The sequence below is a fragment of the Loxodonta africana genome, chromosome 4, assembly GCF_030014295.1.
Source record: "Loxodonta africana isolate mLoxAfr1 chromosome 4, mLoxAfr1.hap2, whole genome shotgun sequence".
NCBI classification, from domain to species: domain Eukaryota; kingdom Metazoa; phylum Chordata; class Mammalia; order Proboscidea; family Elephantidae; genus Loxodonta; species Loxodonta africana.
The window spans coordinates 168057022-168079685 of NC_087345.1; the positions used below are offsets into that span (position 1 = coordinate 168057022).

Here is a 22664-nt window from a genome sequence, read left to right on the forward strand (position 1 = left end):
GCATAGCAGAACGTACACCAATTCAACAATTTCTACATATACAAGGCAGTGACACTGACTGCATTCTTCGTGTTGTGCAACCATTCTCGCCCTCCTTGTCCAAAGAGGTTCCTCCGCCATTAACATAAACTCACTTCCCCCTAAGATCCATTCTTGATCTTTTTCAGGTGAAGTAAGATATTTTTATCCCTTAGGAAGTGACCTCATCACCATAATGTCTACTAACGATACATCTGTTTATTTTTCAGCTGCTTCTTTGCTTTGCATTCAGGCAGATGAGCTACAAGAAGCTCTCACCTCTCACTGTGTGGTGGCGAGAGGAGAAACAATTATACGTCCCAACACGGTAGAAAAAGCCACTGACGTCAGAGATGCGATGGCTAAAGCTTTATATGGGCGTCTCTTTAGTTGGATAGTCAATCGCATTAACAGCTTGTTGAGGCATGACACATTGCGAAGGTAAAATTTATTATAGACATCTTTCTCCCCAAGTTTCAGGTGATAGAAATCTCTTTTCAGATTTATTGATTTGTATATTAAGCCCTTTGAAGATGTTTCTTTTTTTTTATGTGTTAGTGGTTTGTGTGTGTTTGTGTGTGTGCTTTAGGTGAAAGTTTACAGCTCAAGATAATTTTTCATACAAAAATTTATACACGATACTGTGTTGTGATTAGGTGCAATCCCCACCATGTGACGGCACACTTTCCCTTTCCACCCGGGCTCCTTGTGTCCATCCGACCAGTTCTTTCCCTTCCTGCCTTCTCATCCTGCCTCTGAACAAAGACTGGAAGAATTCCTGAAACTATGGCCCCTGGACGCACTGTTAACCCAGAACTGAAACCATCCCGAAGCCTCCTCTTCAGACAAAGATTAGACAGGGCCCTAAAGCAAAAAATAATACACGTGAAGAGTGTGCTCTTAGTTCGATCAGATACGCGAGACCAGATGAAATGTTTCTAATTGCTATCATTTAATTATCAAAGTTATGTTTCAATACTAAAAACCAAAACCCATTACCGTCGAGTCAATTCCAACTCAAAGTGACCCTATAGGACAGAGTAGAACGGCCCAATAGGGTTTCCAAGGGATGCCTGATGGACTCAAACTGCCAACCTTTTGGTTAGCAGCCACAGCTCTTAACCACTACGCCACCAGTGTTTCCTGTGTCTCAATAGAACTGCTTTATTTCCTAATAGTACCACTCCACTATGCCACAAATCTATAAAATTTTAAAAATTGCTGCAGCATAAAGAGTGTAGTAATGTGAATAAACACAAGAGAAGGTGATTTCTTAAAATATGACATTGCAGTATCAATTTTTATGTTCCTTTGATTGGAAGATGTATCGTGAAGTATATACCGTTTTATACTTGCACAAAATGTTAGTTCAGTAGTTCATTTTTTTTTTTAATGTTAGTTCAGTAGTTCTTTTTTTTTTTTTTGAGGGGTTTGGATTAATTCTTGAAGGTGAAAGAGAACTTTTTTCCCCCCTATTTTAACTCTCACTACCAAAAAAAAAAAAAAAAAATTTTTTTTTTTTTTTTTTTATCTGTCCTATAGGGCCACTATGCGTCGGAATCGACTCGACGGCAGTGGGGTTTTTGGATAACCCTAGAGGAAAGCCTGGTGGTGTAGTGGTTAAGTGCTATGGCAGCTAACTAAAGGGTTGGCAGTTTGACTCCGCCAGGCACTCCTTGGAAACCCTGTGGGGCAGTTCTACTCCATCCTATAGGGTCGCTATGAGTCGGAATCCACTTAATGGCACTGGGTTTGGTTTTTGGTTATAACCCTAGAAGGATAGATGTTATGACCTCCACTTTTCAATGAAATTTGGCTCAGAAGGAAAGTAGGTAACTAGTGAATGGTCAAGACAGGGCATGAACGTTCATGTTATCTGACCATGAAGCCTACGGCATTCTTAGTATTTCATCTTAGAAATATAGATAATGGCAGCCATCATTGACTGAGATTGTCTATACCACAGGGCTGGGGCATAGATAGAAGTCCTTATGTTTACATCAAAGCTTTGTTCTGCTAGAAATTTTACAATCTTTAGAAACTTTGTGTATGGAAAAACCAGATACCTACCTTAACATCACATTCTTTACACCTGCTAATTAAGTATAAAAGACCATTTGGGGCATGCAATTCGTTGTTATTTTTATGTTAAAATGTACACCATAGTATTATCCAGTCAGACTGTCTGGCAAGATCATCCATTATTCCTCAGAGTTCTTAACTTCCTGTCCCTGCAAATTGTTTCTGTACCTCCCTGCTGAATTGTCTTCTATCATGGCTGGGTCTGCAAATCACAATCCAACTTGCATGTTCTGATTTGATACTGTCAAAATAGCTTGTCCCTTCATACATGGCCTTCTCCACAATGCCAAAATTTCAGATGAAAATGGGAAAATTCAGCTATGGAATTTGCAGCATCTGTGTGTTCTGTATAATATAAGCAAGATGTTCAGAAATTGGACCTCATTTTGTTAGTTATCATACACATATTTGGCATTGAATGGCTTCCCCAGAGGACATGACTTCAAAACAGGGTTTTTTGGGTTTTTTTTTTCCAGCTGATCTGCTGAAAAAAATCTGCTACTTCCTGTCCACTAAATGGTAACTTTTCTTTACATACACTAATGAAAAATACTCAAATCTTAGATTTTTTTTCAGAAGGTTTAAAAAGAAAAAAAACCTGAAAAAGGCCATTGGAATGGTTTTAGTTCTATTTAGTCAAGGTTTACCCTGAGATTTGGGAGACCCTGTGTTCTATTCCAAGCTTTGCCACTCACATGCTCTGTGACATTTGGCAGGTCACTGACTTCTCTGAGCCTCTTCCACCTCAGCTGTTAAAAGAGGCATTGAATGATGATTCAGTTTGAAATTGCATTTTTTAAGTATTTTACTGGTAGGTATCTTGGAGCCTTTAAGAATCTCTTAAAAATTGTCTGTGTTCTTCACACACACACACAATGGATATATCTGTACATATACCCAGCAAAATATTATACACAGTTATGATCTCAGACTGCTCAAACTCCTTAACAGATCTCGGTATAAGAATCCCTAAACCAGATCATCTCTTGGTCCCTCTTGGCTCTAACACATTATTATTCAATTGGTTAAATACTTATATCTGTGAGATCCTGTGGGACAAAGACATTATAATAGGGCAATAATTCTGACTACCAGCTTAAATTTTAAGTTGCCATCTTGCCTCTTGCAATTGCACAGAATTACACTTACTGCTTAAAATAGGAACTTTCAGAAATATTCAGATAACCTTTCCTTTTGTGGAATCTGTCCCATTTTTAAAGTGTTCTGTAACTTTGTGCTCTGAATTCGGTCACTTCCTCCAAATGTAAGGAGCACGCTCCCTCTCCCAGCACGCAGTTGCTAGCTGTCATTTCCGAATCAGTGTCCTAGACTACCTAGCATGATAAACTAAAAAGAAACATCGTGTTCTCTTTTTAAATTCACACAAAAATAACTGCAGTGTGTAAATTTTTTGGGAGGGATATACAAACTTTTTGACCAAACATCAAACCTTTAGTGAACAGAAGTAAAGCGTTATAGAGAAAAAATGCATTTTAAATGTAGTATCTTTAAATATTGTATTCTTTGGTTTTTGTTTTTTTCTAATTTTTTTTATTGTTACTGAGAATATATGCAGCAGAACAGACACTACTGCAACAATTTCTACATGTACTGTTTAGTAACAGCGATTGCGTTCTTTTTGTCGTGCTGCCATTCTCACTCACCTTTTCCAAATTTTTCCTCCTCCTATCAAAAGGGAGAAAACGCAGAACAGAATTTCAAATTCTTATGGAATCCGGACTTTCTGGAGCCATTGAGGCTGATTGAACCCCAAAACTATTTCTCTGAGATAATCTTTAAACCAAAAATATCTCCTGAAGTTTTCTTAAACCGATAATTCAGCTTACTAGTAAAGAATGTCCACCTTGACTGTCATGCTCTTTTAAGAACTACCTATGTGGGATCAAATTGACAACAGCAACTGGAAAGAATATTGTATTTTTAAAATAGTTATAAATGAATCCACATAGATTTATGTCTTTCTCACATGACATCATTTGTACTATATTTAAATATATGTAAGCAAATAATCGAACAGGACAAAACAATTCTTTAACCAAAATATTTTTAGCAAGATATTTTAATTGTTGTACTAAAATGAAGGACTAAGTATACTCTTTGACAGAAATTTTGATTCTAAAAAAAAAAAAAATTTTTTTTTTTTTTAGTATGGAGCCCTGGTGGCATAGTCGTTAAGAGATAGAGCTGCTAAACAAAAAAGTTGGCAGTTCGAATCCACCAGCCGCTTCTTGGAAACCCTATGGGGCAGTTCTACTGTATCCTATAGGGTCACTATGAGTTGGAATCTACTCGACGGTAATGGGTAACAATTAAGTATGGATTTTAGGAGCCCTGGTGGGAAAGATCAGACCCAGCAACTGCGCCACAGGAGAGAGATGTGGCAGTCTGCTTCTGTAAAGATTTACAGCCTTGGAAACCCTATGGGGTAATTCTACTCTATCCTATAGGGTCACTATGAGTTGGAATCAACTCAACACCAGTGGGTTTGGGTTTTGGAGTATGGATTTTACTGAATATATTTTTGCTGTGTTCTGAGTGTTTTTCCCTATGATTCTTGACTCACTCAAGACTGTGACTTTGTGCTTATAAATCCATGGGAAGAACACTTTCTCTTTTTTTGTTTAAATATATAAGATAGCATATGGGAATGGTTCTTGTAGTATAAGGAAAATATTGTGCAATTTATATATTAAAATCGATGCTACCTCCCTCATCTTCATGTTCTGTGAAAGGAAACCTTTTCAGTTAAGAAAGAGTTCACTTTAGGGTTATGTCCTCATAGTAGTATCTTGGCCAAATCACAAAAGGGTACTCTGAAATATCCTCTTTACATTTTTTATTCATCTGTTTACCTCTTAAGGAAAATGAAGAACGCAAATAATGCCTGTTTAATTCTTTCAGTGGGAGTGGAGATGAACTGAGCATTGGCATTCTTGATATATTTGGCTTTGAAAATTTCAAGAAAAATTCCTTTGAGCAGCTGTGCATTAACATTGCAAATGAACAAATTCAGTATTATTTCAATCAGCATGTGTTTGCGTGGGAACAGGTAAGTGAGGTGTTATAAAGCTGCATGCATGTGTGTGTTATATGCAGGTTTGTACTAATGAATCTGACCTAGATCATGGACTTAGAGCCTTAGTATTTGATAAAGTCATAGCAAAAACAGAAATAAACACTAGGAAGAAACTAGCCTGAATTCGGTATAACCTGATTAAAAAAAAAAAAAAAAAAACCTGATACATGGTATTAAATGTCCTCCATTGTTAATACTGCACACTTCTCCAAAACTTAGCAAATCTGAACCCTCATAAACAAGTTTCCTATGAAAACTTAAGTAAGCACATGGTGTTCATAAGTTTTTCTGTAGACGACATAGTTGAAATTCTGTTTGAAATGTAAATATCCACCTAAAATGCATTAGATGTCATAATTCCAGTAGCTAAGCAACAGAACAGGATAATAAGGGGCTTGATGCAAAAGACCGGGAAATGGCAGTTTTGTCAGAATACAATGTGTCATTTATGATTCAGCTTCAAAAACCTTTAGAGAAAAATCAGCAATTTACAGGAATTGCATTTGGGAAATTGTAGTATTAAGGCAATTTAAATTCTTTTACTAAGTCTAAGGGAAATAATCACATTTGATATTATTCAGAACATCATTTTTCTCCCTCAGATAATGTTAAGTGGCTTTGTGTGTATGTGTGTGTGTGTTTACTGAATAGAACTGAAGTTTTTAATTAGCTCTGAGATCAGTTAGAGATACGTGAACTTCTTCTGATTCAAAATATTTAGGCTTATTGAAAATTCATTTCGAAGTTGCGTTTTGAAAACAGCAGTCACAAGAAGAATACTTTTAGATCTTCACCTTTCTTAGACCAAAAAAAAAAAAATTAAGACTTTATTTGTGTTTGCCCACCTCCCCTCCCACCCCAGGATCTCTCTCTTTCCCCTCTTCCCCCCTTCTTGTCATCCTCTCCGCCTCTCCCTTGGTGCTGTCCTTTAGATACGTTATTAAGCCTTTCACTTCTTAAAAACAGGCAGAAAATCATTAAGCCTTAAATCAGAAATATCCCCTGATTTAAAACCAAACAGTAGTTTAGCTTAACTAGTAAAGAATGTCTACCTTGAGCCTTCTGCTATTTTAAGATCTACCTACATGGGATCAAGCTGACAACTCGACAGATTAGATAGGAAGCTTTAGGGGAGGGTGACAATGGTTGCACAACTGTCAGAATGTAATCAATGTCACTGAACTGTACATGTAGAAATTGTTGGATTGATGTATGTTCTGCTGTGTATCTTCAAAACCACAAAAATAAAATATGTTATTAAAACAAATAGAACAAGAAAACCCTTCCCCACCCTGCTGATCACTGTAGCCATGACCCTCTCTCTTCTCTCTTCAATACTCGTTGCATCCATTCCTTCCTCACCTGGGTACAGTGCATCCTTAGAATTTGGCTCTGACCTCCCCACTCCACTAAAATGCCCCTTCCTAATTTCACCAGTAGTGGATTTCAGTACCTTTTTAGTCTCTACATAATTCCTCTGCAGTGTTTAACCCTGTTGACAAATTTTTCTTTCTGGAAAACTCCACCTTTGACATTCCTGGCACCGTCTTTCTGGTTTTCTTCCTTCCTCTTTGATGAGTTCCTTCTTTACTCTGCCTGCACCATCCCCTAAATCAGTGGCAGTCAACCCTGGATTCATATTAGGCTCACAGGGCATCTTTGTAAAGGCCCACTTCCCAGGCCCAGACCCAGACCAATTAAATCAGGATCTCTTGAAGTGGGACCCAGGCATTGATATTTATTAAAGGTCTCCAGGATATTCCACTGTGCAACCAAGGTTGAGAGCTACAGCCCTAAATTCTAGCTCTTATAATTTCTATAAATGAGGAACAGCTATTAAATCAAATAATTCATTAAAGACATGGTCACACTTCTTTTGATCAAATATAATTTATAGATTTGGCTTATCTGAGAGCTCCTTAGTTTAATAAAGCCACTACTGCTTATATGAGCCATATGCATGTGAAAGCTGGACAGTGAATAAGGAAGACCAAAGAAGAATTGATGCCTTTGAATTATGGTGTTGGCAAAGAATATTGAATATACCATGGACTTCCAGAAGAATGAACAAATCTGTCTTGGAAGAAGTACAGCCAGAATGCTCTTTAGAAGCAATAATGGCGAGACTTCGTCTCACATGCTTTGGACATATTATCCGGAGAGACCAATCGCTGGAGAAGGGCATCATGCTTGATAAAGTAGTGGGTCAGTAAAAAAACAGAAGACCGTCAATGAGATGGATTGACCCACTGGCTGCAACAGTGGGCTCAAGCATAACAAAGATTGTGAGAATGGCACAGGACCAGGCAGTGTTTCCTTCTATCGTACATGGAGTCGCTATGAGTCAGAACTGACTCAATGACACCTAACAACAACAAGCTTATCAGTAAGAAATAATGTTCTCAAGTTCATGGGACATACAAATGATTCTGGCCAAATCTGAGCAAGATGCAAGCATCATTTCTGGTTCTGTTTAAACCAACAAAGCACTAGCTTTATTGACAGTCCTGCAAAATTGGAACATAATTAATGGTTTACTGAAAGGATTTCCTTATTTAAGTACCTTAGCCCAAATTCAGTTTGGATGTAATATACAGTGGGAGACTCCAGCTAAGTTGATTACTAAGGTAATTGTTGAGTGTAATTTTCTCACTGCCTTCCATTATAAAAATGCCTGATAGAGGACAGTAAAACAGTTTTAGTGAAAGAGTGTGTGATGGTGAGCTAACCTCTAGTTTTTTCTGGGTGGATATTTTATGTTTCTTGGGATGGTTGCCTCCAACTAAGTTTTTGTGTTGCTTTTGAAACATTTTTCTAAATCCGGATACTCCTCTTAACCACTCACTGGCAGCAATGCCTCCTTTCTCTTTAGAACTGACCTTTCTGTGGACATTAATTATATGCCTTGGAATCTCTCTAACACTCAACCTAGCGTATCCAGAACCTATATCCCTGCCTTCTTATTTTCTAGATATTTACAATGTCTGAGAGTGCTTGCCTAAAATAGCATTGTTTTTTATTGCATATGATATGTATTTCCTGAACAGTTTCTGAAGTTCAGTGTTTCAGATTATTTGAGGCTTCAAAACTTTTCCAGCACTAGAAGAACAATTTTATATATACCGACTTAATAGAAAAACAATTTTATATATACTGACTTAATAACATTTAAAGGGATGATGTGTATCTGAAAATAACCATTGGAAAATTAGACTATAATCTAGGCCCCCACCCCTGCAAATGGAAGATGGCCAGCTGAGTAGTATAGTTTTAATCATCTTAAAACTTTGGACTCAATCAAACTCTTCGAAATCAGTTGCAGTTAAAAAGTGTACAGTTTTCTCTAAATTTTACCAATTTCAGCCTTGCTTACTATGTTTGTGTAGCATTACTGTGACACACCCCACCAATGTCCATATATTCCACAAGGCTTTCAGTTAGCAGCTCAAAGGGCCCCAAACAAATTATCCCATTTCTCGTAAGGGAAGCATCTTTTTCCATGAGCCAGGGTTTTGCTGTTTTTGTTTGTTTTCTGGTTTTCTTTTATATAAAAGAGAACTCAACATTGATCAAATTGAGATAGATATTTTGATGTTCTCTTGGATCACAGACCTTTAGAAAAGTACATACTTTGCCACAGGCCTACTGAGGTTAGTCTCATGCTCGTACTGGTGGTGGTGGGGTTTTTATTGTTGTTGTTTTGTTTTAATTTTGCACTGTGGTTTAATCACTACGGTATAGAACATACAAAAGAAATGATCTCAGCTCCCTAGAAGTTTGCATTTCAAATCAAGAGGAATGCGCACCAAACATAGATTAGTCACCGCTGGGCATAGGTTGGAGTCTCTCGGCGGCACCAACAGCTAAGCACTCAGCTACTAATTGAAAGGTTGGTAGTTCAGACCCACCCAGAGGCACCTTGGAAGAAAGGCCTGGTGATCTACTTTTGAGAAATCAGCCATTGAAAACCCTATGGAACACAATTCTACTCTGATGCATGTGGGATGGCCATGAGTTGAAATTGACTCAACAACAACTGGTTTGATTTTGGTGGGGAGACATAAGTTGGTATTGGGAAAAAAAATGCTTTTGTGGCATCCAGAAAATACATATGATGCTACAAAGCATTGTTTGCCCAAGAATCTGAAGATCACTCTATGTCCTTATGTGTCTGACTGTTAACTAAAGTTCTTTTTTTCTTTAAGGGTATATATTACATTTTTTTTAAATAATTTTATGGTAATAAAATATATGTAACAAAAAAATGCCATTGTAACCATTTCAAGTGTACAACTCAGTGACATTAATGACATTCACCGTGTCATACAGCCATCACCACTGTCCATTTCCAAAAGTTTGTCATCGCTCCAAGCAGAAACACCTTAAGCAATGTGAAGTTCCTCTTTAAAGTGAGCTATTCATGTTTGTTTCTGTACATGGACGAGCATATATCACTTATAAATGCGCCCATGGGTTTACAGCTAAAAGTCAGAAGTCATTTTATAAGCAAGAGATGATTTATAGCATATAACAGAAACGATAACTGCAATTATTGCTCTTGCTGCTCTTGCACAAAGTCATGTGAATGACTTCCATCTCAGCTGTTCACATCCTAAAGTTTAAACCTTTGGAGATTTTTAATGGCACCTCCAACTCATAATTTGTGGCAATTACAAAGAATAAAAATACATTCAATTATATAATACCTACATTTTCAACATTTTCTTTGCACTATAAAGTAAAAGGAATTAGTCATCTGACTAAAAAAAAAAAAAATGTGTGGGTAATTCAAAGTAAACCCCTTATACATGTCTTCAAATTGTTTTGCTTACTAAGTATGACTTTTTGTTTTATACCCAGCCTTCTTCCTTATGAAATAAGCCATATGTGTGCTATAGTAGTATCACTTGCTTTAGCTCCCCAAGTGATAAAGGCCACTTTGGGCACCTTTTTTCAAGCATTAAAATAGCCAAGTATATTTAAGAAACCCTTGAGACAATAAATCTTCCTTTTTAAATGCTTGGCCAAGTTTGGGGTTACCATTTGAGATCTCATACAAATATTTAAACTTCTCACACACTAAATAAGTATGGAAGTTGATACCTAAGTAGTCATTGTGGATGTCTGGAGAGTGGCACAGCCACCCGTAGCTGTAGACAGGTCATTCGCTCCCTCTGTCTTTCTCAAGAAGACTCTTGGCTCTCATGTTCCCTCACCCTTTACTCAGCACCTACTTCAGACACAGTCTGTTTCTTCATTGAAGAAGCTGGGTCAGCACTCTTCATGTGCTGTGTGTATTTGTGGTACTTATCTTGATAATTTAGATTCAAAAATAATTCCAGTGAAATATACAATTTTCCTTCTTATCCTAAGCTGATACCAAACCAAAACCAACCCAGTTGCCATAGAGCCGATTCCAACTCATGGCGACCCCCTGTGTTACGGAGTAGAAATGAGCTCCATAGGGTTTGCTCGGCTGTAATCTTTATGGAAGCAGATCTCCAGGCCTTTTTTCAAGGCCCCACTGGGTGGGTTTATACTGCCAACATTTGGGTTAGTAGTTGAGCACAAACCATTCTTGCCACCCGGGAACCTACCTGTCTATAAAATGTAAATTTGTAAAAGTCTTTATGCCTTCTAAAGTGCATTCGAGAATATGTATCATGTGCAAAATATTGACAGATTAGAGTTTTCGTCTTCAACATCCATAGTATACCACCTTTTCTGATTAAGGAAGCTTCTCAAGGAAGCATCATTCTAAGACTATTTCCTATAAAAAATACAATAAGATTTTTATAAAATCAAAACACGGATATTGTATTAGGAGTTACTCAAAATACTTTCTTATTAGGTTACTTGTCAAATTCTGAATTAATGACCTGTATCCTCTCAAGTTAATGATGGCCAATTGCCGTTAACATTAACATAAAAACCAACAGGGACATCAATATCCACTTTGAATAGAAAATACAGGAAAAAATAGATTTCAAATCATAAATTTTACTTTATAACAAGAGTTTAGATTTTTGCATGTCTATTATCAGCACTTTATTTTCTTTATTTTCATAATATTTATTTCATTAAAACATTTGTTACTAAAAATAAAACTATGTATATATAGAGAGAAAGAAAGGTAAAGCAAATGTCGTAAAATGTTAGCAGTGGTGGGATTTGGTAAAGGACGTACAGGAATTTTTTGTTTTTGTTTTTAGTTGTACTTTACTGAGAAACTAGTTTGTTCTGTAAACCTTCATCTAAACAGTACACATATTGTTTCACAACATTGGTTAACAATCCCACAACATGTCAACACTCTCCCTTCTCTACCTTGGGTTCCCTATTACCAACTTTCCTGTCCCATCCTGCCTTCTAGTCCTTGCCCCTGGGCTGGCGTGCCCCTTTAGTCTCATTTTGTTTTATGGGCGTGTCTAATCTTTGGCTGAAAAGTGAACCTTGGGAGTGACTTCATTACTGAGCTAAAAGGGTATTCGGGGCCATACTCTCAGGGTTTCTCCTGTCTCTGTCAGGCTAGTAAGTCTGGTCTTTTTTTGTGAGTTAATTTTTTGTTCTACATTTTTCTCCAGCTCTGTCCAGGACCCTCTATTGTAATCCCTGTCAGAGCAGGCAGTGGTGGTAGCCAGGCACCGTCTAGTTGTACTGGACTCAGTATGGTGGAGGCTGTAGTAGTTGTGGTCCATTAGTCCTTTGAACTTATCTTCTTGTATCTTTAGTTGTCTTCGTTATTCCTTGCTCCCTGAAGGGGTGAGACCAGTGGAGTATCTTAGATGGCTGCTCACAGGCTTTTTAAGACCCCAGATGCTATTCACCAAAGTAGAATATAGAACATTTTCTTTATAAACTGTGTTATGCCAATTGAGCTAGATTTTCCCCGAGACCATGGTCCTCACAGCCCTCAGCCCAGCAATTCAGTCCCTCAGGGAGTTTTGACGTGTCTATGCAGCTTCCCTGACTTGGCCTCGTACAGGTTGTGCTGGCTTCCCCAGTATTGTGTACTGTCTTACCCTTTACCAAAGTTACCACTTGTCTATTAAGTGTTTTTCCATCCCCATCCCTCCCCTCCTTCATAAGAATCAAAGATTATTTTTGTGTGCGTGTAAACCTTTTCTTGAGTTTTTACAGTAGCGGCCTCATGGAATATTTGTCCTTTTGTGTTTGACTTATTTCACTGGGTATAATACCCTCCAGATTCATCTATGTTATGAGATGCTTTGCAGATTCATCATTGTTTTTTATCATTGCATAATACTCCATTGTATGTATGTACCATAGTTTGTTTATCCACTCATCTGTTGATGCATATCCAGGTTGTTTCCATCATTTTGTTACTGTGAACAATGCTGCAATGAACATGGGTGTTCATATGTCTATTTGTGTGACGACTCTTATTTCTCTAGGATATATTCCTAGGAAGGGGATTGCTGGATCATGTGGTATTTCTATTTCTGTCTTTCTAAGGAAATACCATATCATTTTCCAAAATGGTTGCATCATTTTGCATTCCTACCAGCAGTATATAAGAGTTCCAATCTCCCCGCAGCCTCTCCGACATTTGTTATTTCCTGTTTTTTTTTATTCCTGCCAGTAATGCTAGGGTGAGATGGTATCTCGTTGTAGTTTTGATTTGCAGTTCTCTAACGGCTGGTGATAGTGAGCATTTCCTCATGTGTCTGTTGGCCACTTGAATGTCTTCTGTGGTGAAGTGTCTGTTTATTTCCTTTGCCCATTTTTTAACTGGGTTATTTGTCTTTTAGTTGTAGAGGTGTTGGATTTTCTTATAGATTTTAAAGATTAGACCTTTGTCGGATTTGTAATAACGAAATTTTTTTTCCCAGTCTGTAGGCTCTCTTTTTACTCTTTTGGTGAAGTCTTTTGATGAGCATAAGTGTTTAACTCTTAGAAGTTCCCAGTTATCTAGCTTATCCTCTGGAACTAGTGTGTTGTTGGTTATGGTTTGTATCCTGTGAATGCCATGTATTAGAGCCACTAGGGTTGATCCTATTTTTACTTCTGTGAACTTTATAGTTTTGGCTTTATATTTAGGTCTGTGATCCATTTTTAGTTAGTTTTTGTGTATGGTATGAGGTATGGGTCCTGTTTCATATTTTCAGAAGAAGGACATCCAGTTTTGCCAGCATCATTTGTTAAAAAGACTGTCTTTAACCCATCTGGTGGACTTTGGGCCCTTGTCAAAGATTAGGTGACCATAGGTGGATAGATTTACATTTGGGTTCTCAATTCTGTTCCATTGGTCAATGTATCTGTCACTGTACCATTACCAGGCTGTTTTGACTACCGGAGCTGTATAGCAGGTTCTGAGGTCAGGTAGTGCTAGTCTTCCTACTGTGTTCTTCTTCTTCAGTAGTGCTTTACTTATCTGGGGCTTCTTCGCTTTCCATATAAAGTTAATGATAAGTTTTTCCATCTCTTTAAAGAATGTTGTTGGGAATGGGATTGGGATTGGGATTGATTGTATTTGTAGATCGCTTTGATTGTCATATTCACAGTGTCGAGTCTACCTATATCCATGAGGAGGGCATGTTTTTCCGTTTATGTAGATCTCTTTTGGTTTCTTGCAGTAGTGTTTTGTAGTTTTCTTTGTATAGGTCTTTTACATCCCTGGTTAGATTTATTCCTAAGCATTTTACTTTTTTAGGGGCTATTTTTTTTTTATTATAAATGGTATTATTTTTCTGATTTCTTTTCATCATTCTCTTTATTGGTGTATAGGAATCCAACTGATTTTTGTATGTTTATCTTATATCCTGCTAATTTGCTGAATCTTTCTATTAGTGCCAGTAGTTTTCTCATGGATTCTTTTGGGTTTTCTATATATAGTATTATATTATCTGCAAATAGGGACAGTTTAAGTTCTTCATTACCAGTTTGGATGCCCTTTATTTCTTTTTCTTGCCTAATTGCTCTAGCTAGGACTTCCAGCACAGTGTTAAATAGGAGTGGTGATAAACGGCATCCTTGTCTTGTTCCTGTTCCCAAGGAAAATGTTTTCAGCCACTATCTATTAAGAATGATGTTGGCTGTTGGTTTTGCATAGATGCCCTTTATTATGTTGAGAAATTTCCCTTCTATATCTATTTTATTGAGAGTTTTTGTCAGGAATGGGTGTTGGACTTTGTTAAATGCCTTTTGTGCGTTGATCAAGATGATCATGTGATTCTTTTCGTTCCTTTTATTTATGTGGTGGATTACGTTGATTGATTTTCCAATGTCGAACCGTCCTTGCATACCTGTTATGAATCCTGCTTGGTCGTGGTGTATAATTTTTTTGATATGATGCTGAATTCTATTGGCTAGAATCGTGTTGAGAATTTTGCATCATATTCATGAGATGTATTGGTCTGTAATTTTCTTTTTTTGTGGTGTCTTTGCCTGGTTTTGGTATCAGGGTTATGCTGGTTTCATAGAACCAATTTGGAAGTATCACTTCCTAGTCTATGTTCTGTCATAGTTTGAGGAGTACTGGTGAAAGCTCTTCTCTGAATGTTTGGTAGAATTCTCCAGTGAAGCCATCTAGGCCAGGGCTTTTTTTTTGTTGGGAGTTTGTTTTCCCCACCCCCCCCCCCACCTTTTCAGTCTCTTTTCTTGTTATGGGTCTGTTCAGATTTTCAACATCATTTTGTGTTAGTTTGGGTAGGAAGTGTGTTTCTAGAAATTTGGCCATTTCCTTTAGATTTTCAAATGTGTTGTACTATGGTTTTTCATAATACTCTGTTATAATGCTTTTTATTTTAGCTGGGTCTGTTGTAATGTCCCCCATTTCATTTTTTATTTGAATTATTTGCATCTTCTTCTGCTTTTCTTTTGTCAGTTTAGCCAGTGGTTTGTTGATTTTGTTGATCTTTTCAAAGAACCAACTTTTGGGTTTATTGATTCTTTGTATTGTTTTTCTATTCTCAATAGCACTATATTTTTTTTCTATTATATTTATTTCTGTTCTGAATTTTATTATTTGCCTTCATCTGGTGGCTGTGAGCTTCTTTTGCTGTTCTCCTATTTGTTCGAGTTGTGTAGCTAATGTTTTGATTTTGTCCCTTTCTTCTTTGTTGATGTGTGCATCTGTTGCTACAAATTGACCTCTGAACACTGCCTTTGCTATGTCCCAAAGGTTTCGGTGTGATGTGTTTTCATTCTCATTTTAATCTAGGAATTGTTTATTCCATCTTTTATTTCTTCTATTACTCAGCAGTTTTTAAGGAGGGTGTTATTCAGTGTCCATGTAATTGATTTATTTTTCCTTGCTGTTCCTGTTGTTAATTTCTACTTTGATGGCATTGTGGTCAGAGAAGATACTTGGTATTAAATCAGTGTTTTGGATTTTGTTGAGGGTTGCTCTGTGGCCTAAGACGTGGTCCATTCTGGAGAGCGTTCCATGTATGTTGGAAAAGAATGTGTACTTTGCACCTGTTGGGTGTAGTGTTCTATATATGTCTATGAGTTCAAGTTGGCTGATTGCACCCTTTAAAGTTTTTTATCTTTGTTGTGTTTCTTTCTAGATGTTCTGTTCTTTACCAAGAGTGGTATGTTGAAGTCTCCTACTATTATTGTGGATCTGTCAATTTCTGTTTTCAGTCCAGTGCTGTTAGAGTTTGTTTTATGTATTTTGAAGCCCTGTTTTGGGTTGCACAGATGTTTATTATGGTTAAGTCTTTATGATGGATCCTCCCTTTAATCACTGTACAGTGCCCTCTTTTATGGTGGGTGTAGTTTTAAAGTCTATTTTATCTGAAATTAGTATTGCCACTCCTGCTCTTTTTTGGTAGCTGTTTGCTTGATGTATGTTTTTCCATCCTTTGATTTTTAATACATTGACATCTTTGTTTTTAAGGTGTGTCTTTTGTAGGCAACATATTGATGCATCCTTTTTTTTTTTTTTTTTTAATCCATTCTGTTACTCCCTGTCTCTTTATGGGTGCATTTAGGCCATTTTTATTCAGTATAATTATTGATAGGTGTGAGTTTACTGCTGTCATTTTGTAGATCTTTTTTTGTGGTGCTGAAGTTTTGTTTGTGCTGAATTCCCTTTGTTTACTCTCCTGTGCTGAACTCCCTTTTTTGTGGATTTTTTTTCATTTCTTTTGTTTTTGTAGATTTTAAATTTTTTCTGAGACTTTATGTTTTTCTTCTTTATTTTGATGAGCAGGTTTGTCAACTTTCTTCATGGTTACCTTGAAATTTACCCTCATCTTCCTTGGTTTGAACCAGTGTATTATTACTTGGTGTCACCTTTTCCTCTCCATTAGGAAGTTCTATACCTACATCATTTATTCCCTCTTTTGTTGTTCTGATGTTGTTGTCATTTACAGATTAACCTCTTTGGTTCCCTGTTGTAATTCTTTTGGTTCTGGATAGTCCTTGAGAGTTCATTTCCTAGGTTAGTATCTAGGTGGTATGATCTTGCATCCTAGATTCAGGCTGGGGTCTGATGTTGTTTGTTCTTAAACTGAAGGACTCCCTGTAATAATTCTTGTAATTTTGGTTTAGTTTTTACATATTCCCTTAATTTCTGTTTATCTGGAAATATTCTAATTTCACCATCTTATTTGAGCAAGAGTTTTGCAGGATATATTATTCTTGGTTGGCAGTTTTTTTCTTTCAAGGTTTTATACATGTCATCTCATTGCTTTCTTCCCTGCATGGTTTCTGCTGAATAATCAGAGCTTAGTCTTATTGTTTCCCCTCTGTATGTGACTTTTCATTTTTCTTGAGCTGCTCTCAGGATTCTTTCTTCATCTTTGGTTTTAGCAAGTGTGATTATAATATGCCTTGGTGATTTCCTTTTTGGGTCTATCCTATATGGGGTTCACTGAGCTTCTTGGATGGTCAGCTTTTCATCTTTCATGATATTAAGGAAGTTTTCCGTCAGCACTTCTTCAATGACCCTCTCTGTGTTTTCCATTTTCACCCTGTGTTCTGGAACTCCGATCACTGCCATATTTTTGCTTTTGATTGTATCCCACATAATTCTCAGAGTTTCTTCATTTTTCTTCCTCCTTTTCTCTGATTTTTCCTCAAAGTTGTATCCAACTGTTTGTCCTCAACTTTGATGATCCTGTCTTCCATTGTTTCAAACCTGCTCCTCAGTCCTTCTATGACACTGGCCATTTATGAAATTTTGTTGTTTATCTTTTGGATTTCTAGGTGTTGTTTTTGTATGTTTCCTCTTGTAAATTCATTTTGGCATTTTGTTCCTATATTACTTTCCTGAATTCTTCCATTTTTTTGTCTCTGTTTTCCATGAATTTGTCTGCCTTTTCCATGAATTTGTCTATTTTTTCCTCATACTTGTCTGGTTTTTGTTTCAGCTTTTGGATAGCTTGAATATTAGAGTTTTTAATTCCCTATCGGGTAGTTCTAGTGCCTTTTCTTCTACTGGAAAGTCATGTGGTGTTTTATTTTGGATGCCTACCGAAACCATCCTATTCTGTTTTTTTATGGTTTCATATTGTCTACTGTCTTTGGGACATTGAGTAGTTATTTTCTTCATTTATTGATTGTAGATTTGCTTATTTAGTCCTGTTTTTTTGTTTTATTTGGTTATATCCAGCAGGTGGACTATTCATTCTTTGTTGTTTGCTCATCTTTGGGCACGATACTTTTCACCTCTTTGTCCAATGGGCAGGGCCAGTTGCTCAGCTATGGTGCAGCAGGGCAAATCCAGCTAAGGGGGAGGGACTGGGATGAGTTGTTTGTGGCACATACTAGGACTGACAGACTGGGCCAGGAATCAGTGCAGAGCAGTTTCCCAGTAGGCCATGCTTGTGCTGCTTAGGGGTGTGATGTTCAGTGCACAGTGCAGGTAGGCAGGAAGGAGGGGAGACGTTGTGATATGTGAAGCTAAGATGGGTATGGGAAACGAGAGAGAGGAGAGAGAAACAGGAGCCAAAAACAAACAAAAAAGAGAGTGCTACGGGAGCTTACCATTGGAGTGGAGAAACGAGAAACCGAGAAAAAGGGAAAAACAATAAGTGAAAAAGAAAAGGAGAAAAATAAGATAAATTAAGTTTACGAAAAGAAAAGCCCCCAGAGGTACCATTGGTGTGGCTGCAAAGACCAGGGAGGTGGTTCCCAGGCCACTCAGTGTAGCCTGGCTAGAAGGGGCAGAGATGTCACACAACACCAGGTATTCAAGAGACAGGAAAAGAAGGTAAATATAGAGAGATGAGAAATTGAGAAATGAAGAAAGACAGAAAGGAAAAAAGAGAAAAAAATGCACCAAGGCATCCCACCAATGTGGCTGTGCAGATCGAGAAAGTGGCTCCCAAGCCAACCAGTACAGCCCAGCTAGAAGGGCTCCCAAGCTGTGAAAAGAAAAAGAAAACAAACAAACAAACAAAACAAAAAAGGCCCCGGGGATCCCACTAGTATGGCGGCGCAGTCTGGGGAGGCAGTTCCCCAGCTGAAGGGTGCTTCACAGCCTTTCAAAAAGAAGCAAAGGTGGCGCATGGAGTCAGGTGTTCAAGAGAAAGGAAGGGAGAGGCAAAGAAGAAACCAAAAGAAGTGGAAAAAAGCAACATCGGCAAAAAACAGATGGCACTGAGGGAGCCAGCCAGTGTGGTGGGGCAAATCCAAGCATTATGGAACTGGAGCCGGTGCCTTCTGGCCAAGAGTCTGCAGCTGGCGGGAAGTGGCAGAAGCAAGCGGGTGTGGGGGCGTGGAGAAGGTTGGAAAGTGGGAAAGCATATATTTCTGGTTACCAGATGCTCTGTCTCCTGCTGGGAGCTCCATGAAGCTGCTTTCCTGTACTCCCTGTGGGCAGAGTGAATCCAAGTGGTCGGACCCTGCACTTCCTGGCCAGCCCAGTGACCACAGCCAGCTAGGGAGTGGCAGAGGTAGAGCAGTGGGGAGAAGGATAGGGGGTGGGAAAGCATATTTCACTGGTTACTTGGTACTCTGTCTCTTGCTGGGAGCTCCATGAAGCTGCTTTCTCTTACTTCCTATTCACCAATCTCTGATGTGGGCAGGGTGAATCCAAGCATGGACCCTGCTCTTCCCAGGTGACCAAGCAACTGCAGCCAGCTAGGAAGAGGCAGAGGCCAAGTAGCGGGGGGAGAAGGATGGGGCATGGGAAAATATATATCACTGATTACCGGCTGTTCCATCTCCTGTTGGGAGCTCCATGAACCTGCTTTCCTGTACTCTCTGTCCAGTCATCTCCATCAGGAGTCCAAGGTGGTGAATCCATGCTGCATTAGCTGATAGGGAACCTCCACTCGTATCTCTCCTCACCCTCTGTTCTCTGTGAGTTTCTTATTCCATTCAGTGCTTGATTGAGTTCTTTATCTCTTCATTTGACACTTAGAGTTTCAGAATTCATGTTTGCGTCTGTTTTACTTAGTTTTTCAGGTCTTTGCTGTGGTGGGACAGCGTGGTGCTTCTGTCTATAGTGCCATATTGGCTCTACCTCAACATACAGAAATTTTTTGTACTGTTCTTGAAACTTTCTGTACATTTGTAATTATTTCAAAACAAAAAGTGGCAAAATAAGTTTCTTTTCTCACTACAATAAACATAGCCAATTCACTTTGAGTGCTCATCGCAGCCTTAAGTAAATGCTAGATTTTCAATCTTTAAAATCCTTTTTCTTACAGCCCTCGTGGCACAGTGGTTCAGAGTTCAGCTGCCAAATGAAAGGTTGGCTGGTCAAATCCACCAGCCGCTCCTTGGAAACCCTATGGGGCAGTTCTACTCTGCCCTATAGGGTCATTATGGGTCAGAATCGAGTTGACAGCAATGGGTTTGTTGTTTTTTTTTTCTTACAGCCAGGAGGACTTTTGTCAATGGTTAAAATGAGGAACTTCTCACTGTCCACTTCTTCCCATAGTGGACAGTGTTTTCATATGTATGCACACTCATTTGAGCAGTTGTTTAGTAGGAATTCTTTTACTAAAAGAAAAACTTCAAGAAAAACATGTGTTTCTGTAGCTTGTTGTCTCTTGCAAACTTTCTGCCCACAAGTTTCACCACATTTATTCACTAAGTTTCACAACACATCCAGGCAGTTTGGCATTTTAAAATGCTAGAACTAGAAGAAACCTAAATAGATTGTCTACATTTCACAGATAAAAATGACTCCAGTGAGTTGCCTAAGGTCACACAACTAGAGAAACAAAACCCAGACCAGAATCTTCTATCTATCCAGTATTCTTCTCATGAACATATAGATAAGCAAAGTTGAGAAGAGCCGGAGACTAACAAAGTAATTTCCCATGCAGAAGAAAAGGTTCAATATCTATTTAAAAAAAAGAAAGGCAATCTTTTCACATTGAAAAGCCTGAGAATCAACATGAGGCAGGAAAGAAGGAAACTGGAGAGAATAGGTATCATTGATAAAAACAACAGTGGCAACAACTAGAGACTCAAACAACTGCAGGAAGCAGGGGACCATTTAACAGTAAGGATATAGAACTGGAATATGGAACAACTGAAAAGGAGAATATAACCAAAAGCAAAGAAATTCTAGGATGTGATTTCAAGATTAGAGTACAAAGGAGAGAGCCTTTTTGCTGTGCCGTAAAGAACAGGACTCTACCTTTTTCATCTTTATTTCTACCTTCCCCGGCCCCACACACCTCTATACATACAGTGTCTTACACATAGTAGATGTTCCATGATGTCTCTTGAGATTGAGTATGGCATCCTCTACAATGATTTGTACAGAGATAATGCCACAGAATAAGGCAAATTGCAAATGCCATCCTTAATAGAAAGCCCATTCTTCCTCCCATGACCTCAAATGGGAGGAAGAATAAAAAGATAGACTAAACTTGTAAAAGAGATACTGGTTTTTATGACTTGAAAACAGCAAACACAGGAGAATAAATATTGAGATCAACTATGTTGTTGTTATTAGTTGCTGTCAAGTTGGCTTCAACTCATGGCAACCTATGTATAACACAACAAACATAGCCTGGTCCTATGCCATCTTCATGATAGTTGGCATGTTTGAGTCCATTGTTGTGGGGCTGTTGTGTCAACCTATTTCATTAATAAAACCAAAACCAAACCCACTGCCATCGAGTTGATTCCGACTCATAGCAACCCTATAGGACAGAGTAGAACTGCCCCATAGAGTTTCCAAAGAGCACCTGGCAGATTTGAACTGCTGACCTCTTGGTTAGCAGCCGTAGTACTTAACCACTATGCCACATAGTTTCCCTCATTTTCACTGACCTTCTGCTTTACCAAGCATGATGTCCTTTTCTAGCAACTGGTCTTTCCTGATGACGTGTCCAAAATAAACAAACCAAAGTCTCACCATCCTTGCTTCTAAAGAACATTCTGGTTGTGTTTCTTCTTAGACCGATTTGATTGTTCTTCTGGCAGTTCACAATATACTGATTATTCTTTGCCAGAATCACAATTTGAATACATCAATTCCTCCTCTGTCTTCTTTTTTTATTGTCCAGCTTCCACATACATATGAGGCCATTAAAAAGACTATGGCTTAGGTCAGGCTCACCTTAGTCATCAAAGCGATATCTTTGTTTTTTAAAAACTTTTAAGAGGTCTTTTGCAGCAGATTACCCAATGCATATGTCATTTAATTTCTTTAACTGCTGCTTTCATGGACATTGACCCATACAGAATGAAATCGTTGACAACTTCAGCCTTTTTCTTCCATTTATCATGCTGTTGTTTATCGGTCTAGTTGCAAGGATTTTCATTTTCTTCATATTGCAGCATAATCCACACTGAGGGCTGTAGTCTTTGACCTTCATCAGTAAGTGCTTCGAGTCATCTTCATTTTGACAAGCAAAGTTGTTTCTTCTGCATGTCATAGGTTGTTAAGGAGTCTTCCTTTAATCCTGATATTTAATCCTTCATTTGTCCACCTTCTCGAATTATGTGTTCAGCATACAGATTTAATGAGTAAAGCGAAATGATACAGCTCTGCTGCACAGCTTTCCCAATTTTAAACCACATAGTATCCCCTTATTCTGTTCAAATGACTGCCTCTTGATCCATATACAAGTTTTGCATAAGCACAAGTAAGTGTTCTGGAATTTCCCTTCTTTGTAATATATTTTGTTTTATTTTGTCTTTTGAGTTGTTTACAATTTTTTATTGTGTATTAGGTGAAAGTATAAGAGCAAATTAGTTTCCCGTTTGATAGTTTGTACATAAAGTATTCCATGACATTAGTTTCATTCCCCATAATGTGTCAGCACTCTCCTCGTTTCTGTCCTAAGTTTCCTGTTTCTTTTTGTCCTGATTTTCTGCCCCTTCCTCCTTTCTCATTTTTGCTTTTGGGCAAATGTTGCCCTTTTGATCTCAAGTAATTGACTGTTCTGAAGAGCACGTTCCTTTCAGGTGTTATTGTTTATTTATGGGCCTGTCTATGGTCTAGCTGAAAGGTGATCTCTGCAAATGGCTTCAGTTCTAGTTCAGAAGGGTGTCTTAGGGCCATAGTCTTAGAGGTTTCATCCTT

At 38.1% G+C, this 22664-nt stretch overlaps 1 protein-coding gene across 1 annotated transcript in view; it reads left to right on the top strand.

Annotated features, from left to right (window-relative positions):
* LOC100669100 (myosin-IIIa) overlaps positions 1–22664 on the top strand; it is a 127887-nt gene that overhangs the window by 55269 nt on the left and 49954 nt on the right. Inside the window, exons 10-11 of the mRNA XM_064285197.1 lie at positions 272–459; positions 5023–5170. Coding sequence (XP_064141267.1) covers positions 272–459; positions 5023–5170 — 336 coding nt within the window. The remainder of the gene's footprint in view (positions 1–271; positions 460–5022; positions 5171–22664) is intronic.